Raw genomic sequence first — 20,847 nt, 5'->3', positions numbered from 1 at the left:
CGCTCTCTACAATACGCTACATTACAAAGGCATGATACACTTCCAGCTTTGTCGATGGATATTGTCCCTCATTCAACGGGCAGAGGGCACACTCACTGTCGGTTTGGCATAAGCTTTCGAACATACGTTTAAACTAAAGTTTTTAAGACGACTCTTACTACGGTAAGGTTTGGTGAAACTAAAACCACGTTTTGTTTTACCTTCAACAATACAAAGGAAAGACTACTGTTACTGTTCTGAAGGGCAGGGTTCCATTTACAGAAAAAGAACTCTCCATTACTTACTCGGCGGCCGAAAGCCACAAACACGGTTAACTCGGCGAGTGTCACGGCTTTTGAGAGAAACATGTGCACACTCTGTGTGCGGTTAGTTTGGCTGTGAACAAGCATTAGGATCCCTAAGGATCGGCTGCGGTTACTCCACGTGCATAGTCGGGGCTGGCGGTCAATGCAGTTAGTGTCTTTATCTTTCTCTCTGTTTTTTCTTCATCCAAAACTGGATTTTACGCGCCATTTCCACGCACGTGGCTCGGGCATGCGGAAGACAGGGTCATTAGACACGAGACGTTTAGCACAGCACAGCAGTTTAAAGGCTTTCATTTTAGTTGGTCCTCTGCGGCCCGCAGCCCCCGCAGCCCCCGCAGCCCCGCAGCCCAACCAGCAGGCGGCATCCCCCTTCCCGGGCGAGGTCCTCGCCGAGGCCCTCGCGGTGGACTCACCTTGAGCGCAGACTTGAGCACTACGATGTCCCCTGGACTTTGGACCCAGGGCTCCCCGTCGACCTGCACTGGGATGTCCGAGTTGAGGTGGATCTTGATGTGGCCGCCCTGCGGGGACAGACGCAAGAGCAAAAACCACGTCAGGACCTGCTAGCGGCAGAGAGGCGTACGAGACAAAGAGAGAAACACAGCATGAGACGAATGCCCGCGAATGCCCCCAACCCCCAGCCTCTTCTCTCTCCCCCTTACAACAGTCGGAACCAATTTCTTTGCACCGATAGTGGGACAGCAACGCAGCCATTCTTCCGCAAGTAGTGCGCTCGTCCCTCAGAGCAGTGTGTTTCACTGAGAATGAAAGAGTCATGATCATGACTAAAATTTTGGGTGAGGAATTCTTTATTACCCAAATTTGGGTGAGGAAACTTTCCTCACCCAAATTTGGGTCATAATACTATGGAGTTATATAGGGAGCCGATACACCCTTCCTCGCCCAAAATTGGGCGAGAAAGCTTTCCTCGCCCAAATTGGGCGAGGAAACAGTCCTCGCCCAAAATTGGGTATTGATCATGACTTTTTCATTCTCAGTGTTTTGCAGGGCCACACACTCGCGGAAAACGGCAAAGGTGGCGACGCTGTTATCCCGCCTGGTATGTCCGTCTGTTCCTCGGCCCGTCGGTCCGTCTGCTTCTCCTCGCCGGGACGAGGGCCCCTGACTCGTCGACTCCTCGCGCTCCCTGTCAGGCGGGCGTGCCTAGGCACTGCCTAGCCGCCGGGCCTCGGGCGCTCTCCAGCCTCTTCACCCCCCTCCACTCCACCGCCACCCCTCACCTGAGCTATCCTCATGGCGGACCGCAGCCCCGACTGGATCTGCCCCAGGTGCACCACCCCCGTGACTCCCACCACCTCCAGCATGCCGTCCCAGTGGTTGGGCTTTGAAAAATGGTCCTCCTTTTCGGGTCCTCCCCACGGATTGGCTCCAGAGCCCCAGCTGCAACAAGGAAAAGCACGCTCGGTTTTAATCGTCGCGTTCCAGAATTTTGGTTGATGGGCGTGGCCGGCGTGACACAGTGGGTCAGAAGACCGGCGGAGGCGGCCAAAACTCCAGACGCGTTTTGAGCTCCAGAGTCGCTCAATGGGACTCCGAACCGGACGTGTTACCCCACAAACGGATTGCTCCCCAAATGAGGAATCCATTGGTGGGGGTCGCACGTTCGGTTTGGGTCCCGTTTAGGGACTCCAAAGCTCAAAACGCGTCCGCGATTTTGACCGCCTCCACTGGTCTTCTGGCAAATCCACTCTGCGTGGCACTCAGTTACCTGAGGATGTTGAGGATGATGATGCCCTCGACCTGCGGCAGCTCCACGTGCTTGCCGTCCACCTCCAGGCGCACCTCGCGGTGCAGGTCCTTGCACACCTTGCGGCCCACCAGCTTGCGCAGCGACATCTTGACGTACACTCCCTTGTTGTGCAGCCGGCTGTTGAACTTGTTGGGGTTCTCCTCGCGCGCGTTGTGGAAGTCGAGGCACAGGTCGGCGTCGATGCCTATGCCGAAGTAGTTGTTCATCACGAAGATCTGCGTGTTGTCCTCGCTGCCCGTGGGCTGCACGGAGGGCACGCGGCACTTGACCGCCGGCCCCGTCGAGTTGGCGTTGCTCTTCTCGTCGCCCTTGTCCTCCGGGTGGAACACGACCGTCCAGCGGTCGAGCCGGATCTCCTCCGCGTCGATCACGTCGCGCAGCAGGTTGAGCGGGTCCTCGCCGCCCGTGTAGCCCGAGCCCCAGCGCAGCACCCGGGCCAGGTCGTTGCCTGCAAGCCGGCGTCGGAGTATTCGTCAGTCAAAGGATTGGATCGGCTACTGCCGTTTTAACGCCCGTTGGCAGCAAGGCCCGGGCCAAAGCCCCCAGGCCGTTGTAGCGCATCGCATCGCCCCCGACGCACCGTGGGCAAGAAGACCGGTGGAGGCGGTCAAATCACGGGCGCGTTTTGTGCTGTGCTCCAGAGTCGCTAAATGAGACTCCAACGGAACGTGTGACCCCACCAATCCATTGGTAGGGTCACACGTTTGGTTTTAGTCCCATTTGATGAATCTGGAGCTCAAAATGCGTCTAGAATTTTGGCCGCCTCCACCGGTCTTCTGGTCCACTGCGCGACGGCACTACCACGCCAACTCACCTGTCCCGAGCGGTACGATGGCGCAGGCGGGCGACGAGCACTCCGAGTCCTGGCCCACGTTGTCGAGGCACTGCAGCACCCAACCAATGGTCCCGTCACCGCCGCAAACCAAAATCTTGTAGTTGCGGATGTGTCGGAACACGTAAAGCCTGCGGAGAACAATCGGAGAGTCATAAGAAAGCCCACCAAGCGCCAGCGGCAAGAGTCATCGTGGCCGTTTCTCCGTTTCTCGAGGAGAAGCAACAATCTTTATTCCAGCGGCACGCACCCTGGCAGCGGCCCGCCGTTGTCCAGATCGAACACTTGGTAGGGGTTGAGCAGCTTCCTGAAGCTGGAGATGAGCTCCAGGCCCTGGCAGCCTCCAGACTTGACGTTGACAAACACCAGGAGTGGTTGCACTCCGTTCGGCACCATGGTCGGCTCCACATTTGGCAGTAGCATCACTGGAACAGGACACGGGCTGTGAGGACGGGGCCGGCCGGCTCGGGGAACACACTCGAGTAAGGAACAGCTACTCACCCAACAAATGTTTCTCGTCAAAAAAACAATCCCGCAGAATATAAAGTGCCCTCACAGCCTTGTTGGCGTCCTCGTACGTGATCACCATGGAGCCGTACTCGTAGTAGATGGGCCCTATGCTGGTGAACTTGTTCTCCATGCCCAGCCTGTCCGTCAGCAGGTTCTCGTAGTTGCGCTGCGAAAGGTTGGACGGCAGGTTGCCGACGAACAGCGCGATGTTGGGCCCGTGCGGGTCCTGCTTCGGCTGGATGTAGAACCGCATCCGCTCCATCTGCCGAATCGACTCCTTGCCCAGCTCCTTGAAGATCTCCCACGGCTTTTCGGTGCCCTCCATCGGCCTGTCCGTGACGGCTGCAAAGGCGGGTAAAGGTTGCGCATCAGGGTCCGCAACAGTGCGACGACCACGGCCGGTCGAGTGTGCAGTGCACAGTGGGCCAGGAACCGGCGGAGGCGGCCAAAATTCTAGACGCGTTTTGAGCTCCAGAGTCGCCAAATGGGACTTGAACCGACCGTGTGACCCCACCAATGGATTGCTCTCCGGACGAGGAATCCATTGGTGGGGTCACACGTTCGGTTCGAGTCCTGTTTAGCGACTCGGGAGCTCAAAATACGTCTAGAATTTTGGCCGCCTCCGCCGGTTTCTGGCCCACTGTGCAGTGGTCAGCGTTCGGACCCAAGCAACTCACCTCCCCGCTCCAACACAAGGTGGTTGAGGCGGTAGTCGTCCGTGTTGGCCTTGTCCAGGGCAAAGCGGTCCAGCGCCTGCGCACACAGCTCCGTCATGCTGGTCTCGCTGTCCACCGGCACGGTGCAAAACGCGGTGCCCGAGTTGACCTCCACGCGCCCAGGGTACACCCTCACTTCCCCTCTGTCCGTCTCACTGCAAGCAAAAAGTAAGTCGTGTAGTGGGGCACCTCACCAACCAACGTTCCCTCCTGTTCGTAAAAGTAAAAATAATTAAATCGAGTATCAGTTACTTACTTGAACCTCAAGAAAATGGCAGGCCTCTTCCCTTCCTTTCTGACGAGGTTCTGCACCGGCGTTGAGTCCGCCAAGGGCACGTCCTCCTGCCCGTACAGGTCAGTCAAGTAGAATTGCGCTGCAACAACGACGAGAACGACGAGGCGGTCAGAGCCACACTCACACTCATCATCCCGCACTCAGCGGTGCTCATAGCAAGACACCATTTTTTTCTGAAACCGTGGGTAAAGTATCAAAGAATCGGGGTTTTCATCCCGGTGGCAGTTAGACCAGCCACAGCGTGGCGGGGCTGCTGAGGCTGGGCTGGTCCTCGCGGACTGAACTTTGTCAGACAGTGCCGCCGGTCAGGGTGGCCAGCGTGGCCGAGGTGGCCAGGGTGGTCGCGGAGGCCAGGGTGGTCGAGGTGGCCAGGGTGGTCGCGGAGGCCAGGGTGGTCGAGGTGGCCAGGGTGGCCGTGGAGGCCAGGGTGGTCGAGGTGGCCAGGGTGGTCGAGGTGGCCAGCGAGGCCGAGGTGGCCAGGGTGGTCGCGGAGGCCAGGGTGGTCGAGGTGGCCAGGGTGGTCGCGGAGGCCAGGGTGGTCGAGGTGGCCAGGGTGGTCGCGGAGGCCAGCGTGGCCGAGGTGGCCAGGGTGGTCGCGGAGGCCAGGGTGGTCGAGGTGGCCAGGGTGGTCGTGGAGGCCAGGGTGGCCGGTTCGGTCAGGGTGGGTCAGGGTGGTCAGGGTGGTCAGGGAGGCCAGTGGGTCCGGAGCGTACTCCGGGGCGTACTCACAGCTGTCCCTGGTGACGTGGTAGGCCCGCAGCGCCGCAACCAGCAGCTGTTGTAGCGTGGCGTCCCTGCGCACGGCCACCACCTTGAAGTGCCGCTTCCGCACCGCGTTGTTGCCGTCGTACACCTTGACCACCTCCTCGTCGCGCTCCTCGCGGTCCTTCTCCTTGCCGCGCGGCTCCTTGGCCACGTCATCCGAGTCCCGGTGCCGCGCGTCGCCGCTGCTCAACTCCTCCGAGATGCTGCGAGCTGCAACAAGAAGGGCACACTGTCAGAGGGAAGCCCGGGGAAGGGTGCAACATCCACTGGTTACTTTTCGAGGAGACGAGGAAAAGGATTTCTGTTTCGCTTCAGTCTTTCCGCAAGTTTCATTTTGAAACACAGTAGGCAAGCGCCAAAATAAAAGTTAATGTTTGACAAATTAGCCGTTGATTGACGCGCTGAAACAGACCTCCGCGTTGAGTCAAATTTCGTTTCACACCCACTAAACGCGTAAGTGGGTGATTAGCCCAACGAGGGTCCCTGGTGCCAGCCCACGGGAAAAAGTGGGTGCGGACGGACCGAATGGCCGAATGGGCATGCACTGGTTACGGGCGACGGCGTGTTGGTGCCCCTGTGTGTGTGTGTGGGGGGGGGGGGTGAGGGCGTGGGTCAAAGCGTCCTTCCTCGGGGATGCAGCAGTTCATCGTTGCAGGCCAGTTGGCCGCCAGCAGAATGATTCCGAGAGTCGTTTTCGTCGCTCTGTCTCCCTCCCACCTACACGGGACGCCGCGAGAGTGCGAGAGAGACAGATCGACGAAAATGACTCTCGGAAGCAGTCTGCTGCAGGATGGCAGGATTGGGCCGGCGGTTGTCCCCCGGTGTGTCGGCATGGAAGGCTAGCATTCGGAGACGGGCGGGGCGGGGCAGGGCGGCAGGGTGGCGGGGCGGCAGGGGGCAGGGCGCGTGAGCGAGAGAGAGGCAAGGCCAATTTGCAACGGTGTCGCCACCAGACTAATGGGCAAATAGAGATGCTGGGCCGCTGCGTTGTGCTGCAGCACAGTGATCTCGAAGATTCGTTGCGCTCCGTCTCCCTCGCACCCTGCTGGAAGGCCCATGAGTGCGACAGAGGCAGAGCGACGAAACGAATCAGTCTGCTGGCGCCTCCCGCCCTACCCGCTGCGCTGATAACGGAGGTTGGGGCTGGAGAGAGAGTGTGTGGGAGAGAGACGCAGCCTGAGCGGCCCAGCCCGAAGAGGGTCGACAAACGGCATTCGTAACTGCGCGCGCAGAGCGGCCAGGCTCAGGGCTATGCCGCCTAGGCCCGCCCCAGCAGGCCCTCAGCTGCCCTCGAAGCCCTTATGCCCTCGCAGCCCTCAGCCTACGGCCCTCAGCCCTCGCGGCCTCGGCTCTGCGCGATCGGCCGCCTCCGCCGGCTGTGGACTCCCTTCGGGCCTTCGGGCCGTCGCGCCTTCGGGTCTTCGGGCCGCGCTCGGGCCGCGCTCGGCTCCACGTCGAGGGCAGGAGCCGCGGCAGGGCAGGGGGCGAGGGGCGAAGAGAGGCCCCCACCCCACCCCCAAAAGCAACCACCCCGTTTTGCCATGCCTCGGCCATGCCCCACACAGTCTCCCTCTTCCAGGCCATTTCAGCGACGGCTGTGGCGCGCGGCGGGCCGGGCGGAGCGCGCAGCGCGCAGCGGCGGCAGCGGCCAGGGCAGGACTGCCTGTCCGGCAGTGGCTGTGCTGGAGCAGGCCGAGCAGGCTGGGGCGGCACTCGAAGCGGAACAAAAAGCCCAGGACTTCCGTTAGAGCGGTGCGGCTCAGAACTGAAGAGTACAGGCCGAAGAGAAGGGCAGCAGCGCAGCGGCCAAGCTTAGGGCTGAGAAGGGCCAACCAGCAACCCTTCTACGGACAAGTCGATCTTGTCGATCAGCAGGACTACCCGCTCAAAAATGAATCTCCTCTCCCGTCAGTATTTGAACCCAGAACAGTGAAGCAAGGGACCGAAGGGCGGGTAGGGGGGCGAAGGGCAGAGCCGACTCACCGGATTGCGGAGCCTTCCCTCACGCGGGCAGCCGGACCGGCCGGGCCCCGCAGTCCTGGGCTGGCACTCACTCCGTGCACTCACTCCGTGCACTCACTCCGTGCACTCAACGCATTCCATTCAAGAAACACATAAAAATAAAAACCAAGGACACAAACGGGGGCTCAGACGCATGCTCCATGCGACACTAACACACAAAGTGACCTAAAACAAAGCAACAAATGAAAAAAAAAAACAGAAAGTAAAAAAAACACATTTGAACCGAGGGGGCCACCACCCCCGTAATCCTGTGTACAAGTTTGCTGGTAATCTCTGGTAATCCATGGCGTAATCACGTAATCCTTGACAAAATTCTGTCATTTTCCAACGTTTTCGAGCTATTTTTCAACGTTTTCGAACCAATTTTCGAAAATTTCACGCGTAATCCCTGGTAAATATCCCGTAATCCCGTAATCTTGTGTACGCCTGAAATGAGAGTGGTGGCCCCCTCGATTTGAACGCAACGGTATAACGGGCAAATTAATGAAACGGAAAATAGAAACAGAACCCAGACGATGATCGCAATTCACGGCACTACAAAACCCCATGACACCCTGAAAACTTTGGGCCATCGAGGCCTTGGACTTCAGGGATGCTCTCTCGCGGCGCCCCGACAGAAAGAAAAATTACTGAGAAGCAAAATGCCAAACGCACCTTCCAAGAGGGGCAGACTAATGACAAGCATGCAGCGTAGACAAACATGCAGAGAAACAAATGAAATAAAGGTACTCACATGACAGGGTGTCTTTCCTTCGGACCTGCACTCCAATGATGGCTTCCATAGGCACTTCTGTTCGCGGTATGCTGACGGCGTGGGGCGGCAGGTAGATGGGTTGAAACTGGCCAAAGTTGCACTCCTCCGGGATGGATTTTTGACACGAAAAGTGAGACTGCGGGGAAAAGGAACAAGGGGATTAGCTTAAGGCCGCAGAGAAGCGTCGTCATCCTACATCGAGTGAAAACACAGCAAAACTGGATCCAGAAGACCGCAGCGACGACTCCCCCGCTATCGCAATCGTCCTCGTCTCTGCTTGAAGAAAAGAGGGCTCCGTGGCACAGTGGATTTGCCAGAAGACCGGAGGAGGCGGTCAAAATCCTGGACGCGTTTTGAGCTTCTGAGTCGCCAAATGGGAATCGAACCGAACGTGTTCGGTGATGGTTTCCCCCTGCATTTTCACTCCTCCCCATGCTAGTCGAACACCATACCCAAGGGCCGCACGCGAGCACTCCGAGTCGGTGACGCGGTCCAGGGATGGGGCCAGGACCAAGCCCCTCACTGGACGGATGTCTAGTGACAGGCCCACGGGGCACGCGGCTGGGACGGGGCCAGGACCAAGCCCCTCACTGGACGGATGTCTAGTGACAGGCCCACGGGGCACGCGGCTGGGACGGGGCCAGGACCAAGCCCCTCACTGGACGGATGTCTAGTGACAGGCCCACGGGGCACGCGGCTGGGACGGGGCCAGGACCAAGCCCCTCACTGGACGGATGTCTAGTGACAGGCCCACGGGGCACGCGGCTGGGACGGGGCCAGGACCAAGCCCCTCACTGGACGGATGTCTAGTGACAGGCCCACGGGGCACGCGGCTGGGATGGGGCCAACCCGATGCGCCTCAAGTCACGCAACAGACATGATACTTTGGGCAAGTTGCAGCGGTGAATCCATTCAAGCCATTCAACCCTGGGGGCCCCACGCCCCCACGTGCTTCGGCTTTCACTACGGGGAAGAATCCATTCCGAAACCCGAGTCGTTCCAACTTCTGACGTCTGTACTCGTCGAGCGACTGTGGTTCGGTTTGATTACTTGGGCGTGTACAGTGTGCGTACACAGCACAAAAGGTATCAATTTGATTGAAGCTTACCGTGAGCCCGCACCACTCGCACCGGCACCCCGCCAGGCACTCTGCCGACCAACACGTCTTCTTGCACACGCAGCACTTGGAGTTGGCCGGCAGGTTGCCTTCCCGCCAGTGGTGCGAGTGGTGCACCATGGAGAGGTCTTTTCCCGGGAGGTAGGTGGCATTCTCCTTGCAGTCCGCCACGGCCAAGTCCATGCACTCCGGGTGCACGAAGTACTCGCAGACTGTGGAAGGAAAAGTTGTAAGACAAGGGCGCGCCGCGGCTGGACAAGCCAACGTCCTCGTGGGGAGGGGAGGGGATGCTCTGGGATGCACCAGACGCCACATTGATTAGCCGCCATTTGGCCACTATGAACGTACACTCTCACTGTTAGAAGGGGGTTCGATTTTCGAACCGTGGAAAGGCGGTCCCAATTCTCGCCCGGCTCGAAAATCGGGCTTAAGTAGAATCGAACCCACGTGGGTTCAATTTTCGGACGTGGGGTTCGATTTTCGACCGCTTCGCCGGCTTTCGGCTCTGAGGGCTTTCGCAGGGCAGCGCCTGGAGTCAATTTGCAAACTTGACCGAACACACATCACCTTACAGATTTAGATTCGTCTCAAGTAGACAAACAAAAAATGTCAACACATATAATGGGTTGAAATGAAAAATGAAAGAGTTATTCAACTTCTAATGTCTTTTTTACCATTTTTGCTCTCTAAAACTCCAATAACTCGACTTCCATTTTCTATTTTAACCCATAACATGTCTTGACATTTTTTGTTTGTCTTCTCGAGACAAATCTAAATCTGTAAGCAAATGTCTATTTGGTGAAGTTTGATAATTCACTTGTCTCAGCGAAGCTCAATCCCTACAAAGCCGAAAATCGAACCCTACAGAGCCGAAAATCGAACCCTCATCTTGTCAAAATATCGAACCCTGGATGTATCGGCCACCCCGTCCGATTTCCGAACCGAGATGGGTTCGATCCTACTTAAGGCCGTGTTTCGAGCCAAGGTGGGTTCGAAAGTCGAACCCTCTTCCAACAGTGCTTCTTTGTCGTGTACCTGGCAAGAGCACTCTAAATTTGTCCTGTAACTGGCAAATACACTCTTATTTATCAGACTCCACGTGTACTACGTACACTGTTGAGTTTCTAGAGTGTTAGTGAAACACGATACGGCAGCAACGAAATATAAGTCCTCTGACAAGACGCCGAAGTGTGGGATTGCGTGGGATTCAAGATTTGCTAAGAGCAAATCAGTCATGTAGGCTTGTCCGCGAGCTTGGAATGCAGGAAGCTCTTTCCGGCCATACTCACTCTCACAGTGCGCCGCGCTTCCATCGCCCAAACCTTTCCGACACACGTTACAAAACTTTCTCTTCAAGTGCGACTGCTCTGACCAGCAATGGGCAACCGGGTTCTGAAACAGACAAATCCAAACGAGTGAGACTACTGCACGACTCCATAATCAAAATACAGGAACGAAGTGACAGTTATTCATCGACATGACCACCTCATCATGGACGTTCCATCAAAACATCTCATTATTGTCAGCTGCGGATCATCCCCCAATCGCTTTCAAGCCCTTCGCTGGTGCTCGTAGGAGCTACCTATCAGGAACGGCTTTCCGGGGGACGGGGCCGAGTCAGTGCCTACACTGTCATTCAGGGGTGCTCTGAAAGATAGCCCCTTTTGACGCTTGCCTTATTTTCTGTAGCACCTTTATTGCCTCGCCAGGAGGCGCCTATAACAGTGGCTTAGGCGCCTGCGAGGCGCTAAGTTTCGAGACACCTTTGGCCCAGCCCACTGGCCCGACCCCTCTTGTTCCCTATGGATGCAGAACAAGGTGTTTGCTAACCGAACACCTTTGTGGTTGCATTGCAGGGGGAATGCATGGCAGCGGAATAGGCCACCACACTGCATTGGCAAATAAGCTTGGTCCTCAAACACCTTGGGCCTGGGCAACAGCCAGAGTCTTATTTAATCCAGTGGGCTGGACAAGGTGTCTCGAAACCAAGCGCCTAAGGCGTCGCGAAAGAAGGCACCTTTAGGCTCCTAGAGGCGCTACAAAAACTAAGGAAAGCGTCTGAAGGGGCTACCTTTCTACCCCTGAATGACAGTGTACTTTCAGGTGGAACATCTTGCGTGTTGTCAACGGTCGGTCGGACACTATCAAACCAACTGTGGAGAACTCTACACTTGACGTGTGAAGTTTGCAGTCTCCACACTTCAAGTGTCGCTCACAGAGCCCCTATATCTTGGCATAGCGTGAAAACACCACACTTAAACATGGAGACTTCCGCGCTTGGTTTCACAGTGTACCCAACCCAATCTAGGTACACTGCTGGAACCGCGCCTGACATCGATTTGATTTGATTTGAGGAGAGGGCAAAGCCCCGATGGCCGACGTCACACTGTTTGACACGTTCACCCAGTCTGCTCGCCTGCTTCACGGAAACGAAACCCCGCCGCGGCGTGAGGGGCGTGAGCGGTGTGAGCCCCACCCTCCCCCTTGGTGACCACGTGAAGCGCGCTGTGCGGCGTTCTGGGATGAATGAACAAGCCAAGCCGAGGGTGATGTAGGTCTGCCCTAGCTGCCTGCCTGTCTGTCCGTCTGCCTGTCTGTCTGTCCGTCTGTCTGTCTGCTTGGCTGGCTGGCAGCCTGTGCCACGGATGAATGGGATACCGATCGATGGCCTCTGGCATGGGCATGGCCACCATGGCATGGCCCACGGGGCCAGGGGCCAGGGGGCCACGAGGGCACGGCACAGGAGGCAACTCGTGGCAGGGGGCCCTACGGCGGGGCCCTACGGCAGGGCCCTACGGCGGGGCCCTACGGCGGGGCCCTACGGCGGGGCCCTACGGCGGGGCCCTACGGCGGGGCCCTACGGCGGGGCCCTACGGCGGGGCCCTACGGCGGGGCCCTACGGCGGGGCCCTACGGCGGGGCCCTACGGCGGGGCCCTACGGCGGGGCCCTACGGCGGGGCCCTACAGCGGGGCCCTACGGCGGGGCCCTGCGGTGGAGCCCTACGGTGGAGCCCTTCGGCGGGCCCTTCGGCCTTAGGGTGGTCGCCGCGCCGCTTTCGAAAGCAAAGCTAGGAAAAGGACGGAAGACATAGGGAGAAAGTGAGGGGGAGGGGCGGGGCAGTGCATCGCCGCATCGCGTGCGCCCCGCCAGACCTGTTGCAGTGGGCGGGGCGTGGCGGGGCGTGGCGGGCTGGGTGCTGGCGAGGGTGAGCGGTCCTTTGAGCGGCTAAGGGCGGCCCGAGGGGCGGGCGAGGCGAGGGTGATGGCTTCGAGGGTGTGCCACTTGAGCTGCTTCAATGAGTCAAATAAACCGACTGCGGATGATGCCGCCCGGGACGCCGCCGTGGCCAACACGCCCACCCAACACGCGCAAGGAGGAAACGGGTTGCGACATCGGAGATTTCAAGGCCCTCGCCTCAGCACCTGTCCTGAAAAAACAGCCATGCACCGGGCTATTCTTATTTTCTTCGACATAATTTGAATGAGTGAAATGTGACTGAGCTGGTGCAAGCTGCCCACAGACAGCTTGAAACAATTTTAATTACTCTGTGCCTCGCCCTGTGCTCTTTGTGGGATTCGCACCCAGAAATAAATGTTCTTCAGTTTCTTCTTGGGTTTTGTACGAAAAAACAATGATTCGAGAATACTTTTTCTTAAACAAGAAACAAGGTTTGGATCAAGGACACTTCCCCGATTAAAAGGAAAAAAAAACTAGAAAAAGCTAGCTGACACCTTTATGTGTCTTGTATTGTCTAGGTATGTTTTGAAGTAGTAAAGGTATCATCTGCTAAAAATAATAAGCCAAGAAAAGAAGTGGCGGTATTTTCTTTTCGGGGTGCGGGGGAAATGCTGTGCCTCCTCGCCGTATTGCGGGCGCGCTGTGAAAACAACAGTCTTGAGCACGTTGCGGACGCAGCGGCGGCAGCGGCGGCGGCACGACGCCGAGGGGCGACTGTCCTCGCCATGAACTGCCGCCCCCTCTGCCCGGCCGTCGGCAGGCCGCGCCTCCAGCCTCCAGCGTGCTCCAGCGCCATGCTTCCGAGTCCTCCTGCGAGGCCCCCTTCACCGCCACCCCGCGCCACCACCTCGTGCCGCGCGCGCCCCCTCCCCCCGCGGGGCCCCCGGCCCGCCCCGGCCCGCCCCGGCCAGCCCCGGCCAGCCCGATCGATGCTGAGATGAGTGGCAACGGCTACTACAGCATCCCGCGCCCCGCTCTGCTCCGCTCACACGCCCCATGCCCCTCCCCTTCTTTTCTTCGGCCCCTCCTTTTTCTATCCCTCCAAACACTTTCCATTTTAAGCCAGCCCAGGGCCCTGCCGCGGCCCTGCCGCCCTGCCGAACGGGTGTACTGACTTGCGGTGCGGCTGCAGGCGGCGGAGGACTCCGGGGGTGAATGAGGCGGGGAGGGAGCGCTCCCGGGCGTTCATCATGTGAGGCTGAGGGCCCCTCCACTGCCGGTTCGACAACAAACGCGTCGTTGCCCCGGGGAAGTGACTCGCAAGTAAAAACACGGAGCCAAATTTTAATCCGAGTTGAATCACACTGGATGGTGCGTTCCGGCCGTGCGTGGCATGGCTGCCTGGCAAATACGGTGGGGCTTTTAAAAAATGAGTATTGTCGGCGCCTTACAGCGAGAGGCACGGCACTACGGAACTGACCCCCTGAATGTAGGCAAAACACGCAACGCGCGCAACGCGAGAACGTCACCACCCCCGCCCCGGCTCTTCGACCCGCCGGACCCGCCTCTGCTGCACCCCGGACGATACACTGGGCTTGCCCACGGCTTGCCCACGGCTTGCCCACGGCTTGCCCCGCCCACGGCTTGCCCCCCACGGCTTGCCCCCCACGGCTTGCCCCCCCGGCTAGCCCCCCACGGCTTGCCCCCCACGGCTTGCCCCCCACGGCTTGCCCCCCACGGCTTGCCCCCCACGGCTTGCCCCCCACGGCTTGCCCCCCACGGCTTGCCCCCCACGGCTTGCCCCCACGGCTTGCCCCCACGGCTTGCCCCCACGGCTTGCCCCCACGGCTTGTCCCCCACGGCTTGCCCCCCACGGCTTGCCCCCCACGGCTTGCCCCCCACGGCTTGCCCCCCACGGCTTGCCCCCCACGGCTTGCCCCCCACGGCTTGCCCCCCACGGCTTGCCCCCCACGGCTTGCCCCACGGCTTGCCCCACGGCTTGCCCCCCACGGCTTGCCCCCCACGGCTTGCCCCCCACGGCTTGCCCCCCACGGCTTGCCTCCCACGGCTTGCCCCCCACGGCTTGCCCCCCACGGCTTGCCCCCCACGGCTTGCCCACGGCTTGCCCCCACTGCAAAGAAAAAGTGTGAATAGTACAACAAAAGTACAACAAAAACTGTACAATGAAAGTACAACAGGGATTGTATAAAGTACCGGTACAACGAAAATTGTACAAACCACAACGAGGCCCGGACTGCCCAGCACTCGTCATGCCGGTTCCATTGTACTTTGTACAACAATTGTTGAACTTCGAAAGTACAATAAATTCCAGATAAAAATTTTGCCAGTAATTTGTGTACTTTTGTTGTGGTATTTTCTGGCAGTGCCCCAAGGCTTGCCCACGGCTTGCCCCCCACGGCTTGCCCACGACTTGCCCCCCACGGCTTGCCCCCCACGGCTTGCCCACGACTTGCCCCCCACGGCTTGCCCCCCACGGCTTGACAACGGATTGCCCCCCACGGCGTTGCCCACGGCTTGCCCCCACGGCTTGCACCCCACGGCTTGCCCACGGCTTGCCCCCACGGCTTGCCCACGGCTTGCCCCCCACGGCTTGCCCCCACGGCTTGCCCCCACGGCTTGCCCCCCACGGCTTGCCCCCACGGCTTGCCCCCGGCTTGCCCCCACGGCTTGCCCCCCACGGCTTGCCCCCCCGGCTCCCCCACGGCTTGCCCCCCACGGCTTGCCCCCCACGGCTTGCCCCCACGGCTTGCCCCCCACGGCTTGCCCCCACGGCTTGCCCCCACGGCTTGCCCCCCACGGCTTGCCCCCCACGGCTTGCCCACCACGGCTTGCCCCCCACGGCTTGCCCCCCACGGCTTGCCCCCCACGGCTTGCCCCCCACGGCTTGCCCCCCACGGCTTGCCCCCACGGCTTGCCCCCCACGGCTTGCCCCCACGGCTTGCCCCCACGGCTTGCCCCCCACGGCTTGCCCACCACGGCTTGCCCCCACGGCTTGCCCCCCACGGCTTGCCTCCCACGGCTTGCCCCCACGGCTTGCCCCCACGGCTTGCCCCCCACGGCTTGCCCACGGCTTGCCCCCACTGCAAAGAAAGTGTGAATAGTACAACAAAAGTACAACAAAACTGTACAATGAAAGTACAACAGGGATTGTATAAAGTACCGGTACAACGAAAATTGTACAAACCACAACGAGGCCCGGACTGCCCAGCACTCGTCATGCCGGTTCCATTGTACTTTGTACAACAATTGTTGAACTTCGAAAGTACAATAAATTCCAGATAAAAATTTTGCCAGTAATTTGTGTACTTTTGCTGTGGTATTTTCTGGCAGTGCCCCAAGGCTTGCCCACGGCTTGCCCCCCACGGCTTGCCCACGACTTGCCCCCACGGCTTGCCCCCACGGCTTGCCCACGACTTGCCCCCCACGGCTTGCCCCCACGGCTTGACAACGGATTGCCCCCCACGGCTTGCCCACGGCTTGCCCACGGCTTGCCCACGGCTTGCACCCCACGGCTTGCCCACGGCTTGGCCCCCACGGCTTGCCCACGGCTTGCCCACGGCTTGCCCACGGCTTGCCCACGGCTTGCCCACGGCTTGCCCACGGCTTGCCCACGGCTTGCCCACGGCTTGCCCACGGCTCGAGGCGGGGCCTCTGCCCAAGGTCAGTTTAAAGTCACGCCCCGAAAGCCAACACTCTGCTCACCTTAACAAGCATAGCCGCGATGCTGGAGCACGGCGAGATCACCGTTTTCAGGCACCGGTCATGAACTACGAAGTTGCAAACTGGAAAAGAAGAGAGGACATGGATTAAAATATTGAACAGGAGGTCAGTTGTCACTTCAGGAGTACAGGGGTTAAGCTCAGGAAACAGACGACCACAGACCAATAACCTTTGGTCAGAGGGTGTAGATGTCCTCTCCGCTATTTCGATTTGTCTCGTTTAATCATGCTCCCAACCATTTGTTCATGATTCTGATTCACGCTGATAGTCGTCTCGGGATTTACAAAACGGCGTACCCCCAAGTAGAGGGTGGCTGTCGCAGGCGGCACACTGCCTGCATTTGGGGATTGCAATCTGAGTCCCACGTTTGTTGAATCTGCTTACTCGAACGCTAAAGGTCTGCCGAGGTCCAAAAGCGCTGATGATGATGTATCATTGAAGATTTGCGACGAATTTCAATAATTGCAATTGTGACGCCTAATCGCCCTGATGCCATAATGATCCACATCTACTCCGGATGATTACAACACCGATAAAATCTCCTCTAGTGAAAACACAATGGTTTATCACTCTGGGACAGCGCCTAAAACAGATACTAAGGGGCAGGAAAGACCACGACGGTTGCAGGTGTATTAATTACAATGCGCACTGGTAAAGCTAAAGCGTAACTCTATGCTTGAGTCACGCATAAAGTTACGCTAGAAGACGTTACGCTTGAAATGAAGCATACTCTGGAAATTCCCCCATGCATTTAAGGGGAATCTTGGCGGATGAGCCTGTTACGCTTGATTTCAAGCGTAACCTGATTACGCTTGAAAACAGAGGGTAATACTACGCTTTAGTTTTACCAGTGTGTTCTTTGACATTTTCATATGATCATACTTTCTTTTCAGTTTGGCTGCTAGAAGATAACAAACAACAAATCAAACTAGAACATCAAGCTGTTTATTTTTCATAGACATGAGTGGACTAGTACCATACAATGAACTCTACTACTACTATTTTGGAAAGATGCATATTTGGACAGTGGGCGTACTTTTTTCAAGATGCTGGCTACTGTAGTACTGTAGTATTGAAATCGTAACATCTACGCCATAGGTAGAAACTTAAGAAAAAGGTTGTCTCTAGGTATTGTACCGGGTGTAAAATGTAACACGCAACGGGCGAGCGGGTTGCCTATGCTTGACTCGGCGGGCGCGCCGGAATGGAGCGGTGCTGTCAGGGGCGGTCAGTGCGCCCCTGCGCCACGGTTCACGCGTTTTTTCGCGTCACCGCGGACTTCTCGTCACCGCCACGTTTTTGACTCAAGGGGCCCCGCGACCGCGAAGTCCGGAAACCGCGAACCGCCGGCGGGACTTCGAATCGCGATTCCCGCGTCCCGGGCGGACGCTCGGTTTCCGGTTTCAGACATGGGCCCGCGCAACCGGGGTTGAGTCAAGACGTCCGCGGTGACGCGAAGCGCTATGTCCGAAGTCCGGCGCCGCGGCGGGGTTTCGCGGCCCGCGGCCTCCGCACCGTCGAGTCAAGACGTGGCGGTGACGCGAAGGCGCTACGGCGCGAAAAAACGCGTGAACTGCGGCGCTACATTTTATACCCGGTATGAACGTTAAAAACTTTCTACGGTGGGTCTTCTACAATCTGACGTATGGAGCGCATCGGTGATGAGGGAACACTCTGAGTCCGTTCCCTTGGTGGTAACGCGTAGGTGTTGTTGTCATTATTTAAATCGGAGCGGCTGCCGAGCCACAAGTCGCGGCGGGCAGGGCCGGGCAGGGCCGGGCAGGGCCGGGCAGGGTCTCCGCCTCCCCTCCAGGTCACGTGCTGAATGGCCACACTATCCTGCCTACACTGGTCGCCCCCTCCCCCCTCTGTCTCTCTCCCCCCGCCTCTTGCACCTCTCTCTCGCACACTGTCCCAGTCCCTGTCTGCCCGAGAATCGATCGGTCCGCTATCGTACCTCGCTGGGCGGGGGGCGTGGCGGCGGGGGGTGCGGGGGGTGCGGGTGGGCCGGGGGCGAGTGGGACTGAGGTGGCGCGGCGGCGCGCGGCGCGGTCCCTCCAGGTCTATAATGTATATTTATGTTTGTTTTTCGCGTTTCTTTAAGTAAACAGTAATAGGAAATTCGTTGCGCTTGAAGGAGGCACGAGCGCGGGGCGTCGCAGGGCTAGCAAATGCAGCGGCGAGCGCGCAGGGCCGTAGGGGGCTTAGGTGCGCCCTGTGCCGCCCCGCGGTGCGCCGCGGTGTGCGTGCGGGCGTGGAGGGCATTCCGTGACCCGTCATCTTGGGCGGGGCGGGGCGAGGCGGGGCGGGGTGGGGCGGGGCGGAGTGGGGCGCGGTGGGGCGGGGCAGGGCGGCGCAGAGTATGCGATCGCTCCATAATCTGTTGCTTTGTTATCGGAGCCCAGGGCGGCGGCGAGCGACGGCCCGATGCCGAACCACTCCATTCACTTTGAGAAGACTAAGACTGACGACGCGACGGCCCCTCCGGCCTGGGCCTGGAAGGATAACTGCATGCAAGCGGCGAGGCGGCGCACCGGTCTCGCAAATGACGAGCCGGCGCGACGGGGTGGAAGGGACTTCGAAGGGACTCTCAACCGCCCCCTCGACGGACCAGGGATTCGGCCCGCACGGCCATCCAGCAAACGGCAGCGACTGTGCAGCACAGAGCGTCTGCGAGGTAGTCAGGCCCGCGTCACACAGGCTGTCACCGCTGGTCACCGAGACCGAGGGCAAGCACGAGAGAGATCCCTGTCAAGCCTCAACCGATGCATACGAACTTTAGCCTAGGATCGCAAAAGGTGACCCTGACCTAAGTTGTTTTCGTTGTTAGTCGCTCTTGTTTCAGATTTGCTTCTTTTGAAACAACAATATATTTTCCTTTTTCCGGATTAACAATGAAAATGTAAACGTATGTAATCATTACAGTACTATTCTTCTTTAAGCCAAGTTATGAACGCGACACAATTGATTGGAAACGCACACTAAAATAACAAGATTATTTGCCGCTCAGAAAGAACGGCCTTTGTGAACAGGAAAGGGTCTTCAAGGGGGAATATCACTCTCAAAACAGGTGTCTCGTAAAAACGTGCCTGAAATTGCGTGGGGTGACATAAAAAAATCTAGGAACAAATGTAACTGCATCAAATGTTAATAAGTATTGAAAGACGGTGTTAAATTTCATGTGACAAGAAAAACGCTACCTCATTTCGAGAAACTGGGTTTTCCCCTATGCGCGAGCGCATTTCACAGGCTGCTGACGCACAGTTTTCCACATTTCAGGATGCGATATTTGGCATTTTTCACGGAAAAGCCAACAATCGACATAAACCGACAAAAAACTGTTTGGTTTTTAACAATTTTGGAGTGATGTGCTCTTTAAGTGACTGAAGTAGAGATGACACATTCGACTTTCATAGAGTTCAAAGGGTTACCCCTCACCTTTCCTTAAAGGTAGGCAAAGAGTCACCCTGTTGCCCTGTTAGTAGGCAGATTTCGCTACATCACTCCCTCCTGAACCTCTCTTTGGATCCACCCCTGGGTGGGGTGGGTCTCGAGCCCGAACGCCACACCTCATTCGAAGTGGCACATAAATTTACCTTCTTCACGTAACAGGTGGATTTGCATTCGCGAGTGGACTACGAATTTATCGCCTATTGTTGCTCCGGTTTGACAATCAGCCCGGCGCTGGAGCCACGAACCCGACGAACCCAACCCGGCCTGAGCGGTGCGGTGCATTCTTGCGGACAAGCACCGAGAATGGACAAGTCATAATTATGACCACGACTTTGGGATAGGAAGCATTTAGTGGCCAAACATAGGTCAGGAACACGGACAAAATCGTACAAAATGAACTACCTTGAAAGCTCGCCGATAATCAAAACTGCCGACGATGTGAGCTACAGGACCCGAACGCTGTGCTACCAAAGAGAAGTCCGAGAGCCTATCTTTCTCTTTTGCATTAAATTGTGCGTTAGTTCGCACACAACTTAAGATTTTTGTTGAGCTCCTGTAGAAAACCGTCAGACCAGCAAAAACATTGGCTGTCGCCGTTTATTTATTTAGTTTTTGTGGAAGGCTAAGGCTAATCACACAATTTTGGGTCAAAGTGCATTCCCTGACACCACTCCTCCGAACATGCAATAACGATCACAAGACTAATCGGACTAATCCGCGTCGGCCGGCAGGAGACGAGGCCAGACGAACGGGTTGTCGTAGGGGCGACGAACGCTCTGTTGTGGGTCGCCCGCCTGTAGATGTCTTGACGAGAACGCCAAGTCACGCCCTGCAGGCAGCACGCACACCGCCAGTCGCTGAGCAACACGCGTTGGGCCAGCTACCCTCCACTGCAGAAACAAAATACCCCTTGTTCTTCTACAGGCAACCTAACCTAAAAACAGTCATGCGGTACTCCTCGGTCAAAAAGTGTTGCGATAGCGCCGTTTTCGACCGCCTGCCCCTCGTCCCCCTCGCGACGCCGGGCAACGGTCTTCCTCGCGTCTCTCGAAAGTCACTCGTCTCCCAGTGTGTCTGTCTCTGTATCCCCCTCCCCCCCACATCTCTCTCCAGCCACAGGCAGCCTCCCGTACCACGCCACGCCGCGCCACGCCGCTCCCCGTCCCGCCGCTCGCAGAGCGCGCAGAGCTCCCTGGGTCAGGATCAATACGCTGATAGCGAAGAGAAAGAGCGAGCGCGAGGGAGAGAGAGGACAGTCAGACCAAGAACAGGAAAAAGTATATAGAAAAGCAGAAAATAAGATACGAGATGGCGGTGTGGCGAGAAGGGAGCGGGAGAAGGATAGAAAAAATTGCTGGTAAAAAGATACAGAAAGACGGCAGAAAGAT

General features: G+C 58.0%; 1 protein-coding gene across 2 annotated transcripts in view; it reads right to left on the bottom strand.

Moving 5' to 3' along the window:
- LOC117652407 (diacylglycerol kinase theta) overlaps positions 1-20,847 on the bottom strand; it is a 36,146-nt gene that overhangs the window by 3,238 nt on the left and 12,061 nt on the right. For both annotated transcript variants that reach the window (XM_034397301.1, XM_034397307.1), the window contains exons 2-14: positions 15,989-16,068; positions 10,377-10,479; positions 9,079-9,299; positions 7,950-8,106; positions 5,159-5,404; positions 4,391-4,508; positions 4,096-4,289; positions 3,410-3,760; positions 3,159-3,333; positions 2,891-3,039; positions 2,035-2,524; positions 1,547-1,706; positions 719-826 (exon numbers count right to left, since the gene is read on the bottom strand). In XM_034397301.1, the coding sequence (XP_034253192.1) occupies positions 719-826; positions 1,547-1,706; positions 2,035-2,524; positions 2,891-3,039; positions 3,159-3,333; positions 3,410-3,760; positions 4,096-4,289; positions 4,391-4,508; positions 5,159-5,404; positions 7,950-8,106; positions 9,079-9,299; positions 10,377-10,479; positions 15,989-16,068 (2,552 nt within the window). The remainder of the gene's footprint in view (positions 1-718; positions 827-1,546; positions 1,707-2,034; positions 2,525-2,890; positions 3,040-3,158; positions 3,334-3,409; positions 3,761-4,095; positions 4,290-4,390; positions 4,509-5,158; positions 5,405-7,949; positions 8,107-9,078; positions 9,300-10,376; positions 10,480-15,988; positions 16,069-20,847) is intronic.

The sequence above is a fragment of the Thrips palmi genome, unplaced genomic scaffold (genome assembly GCF_012932325.1).
Source record: "Thrips palmi isolate BJ-2018 unplaced genomic scaffold, TpBJ-2018v1 HiC_scaffold_10, whole genome shotgun sequence".
Taxonomy (NCBI): Eukaryota; Metazoa; Arthropoda; class Insecta; order Thysanoptera; family Thripidae; genus Thrips; species Thrips palmi.
The sequence above is the reverse complement of the archived record's forward strand: the minus strand, read 5'-3'. Positions and strand labels throughout refer to the sequence as shown.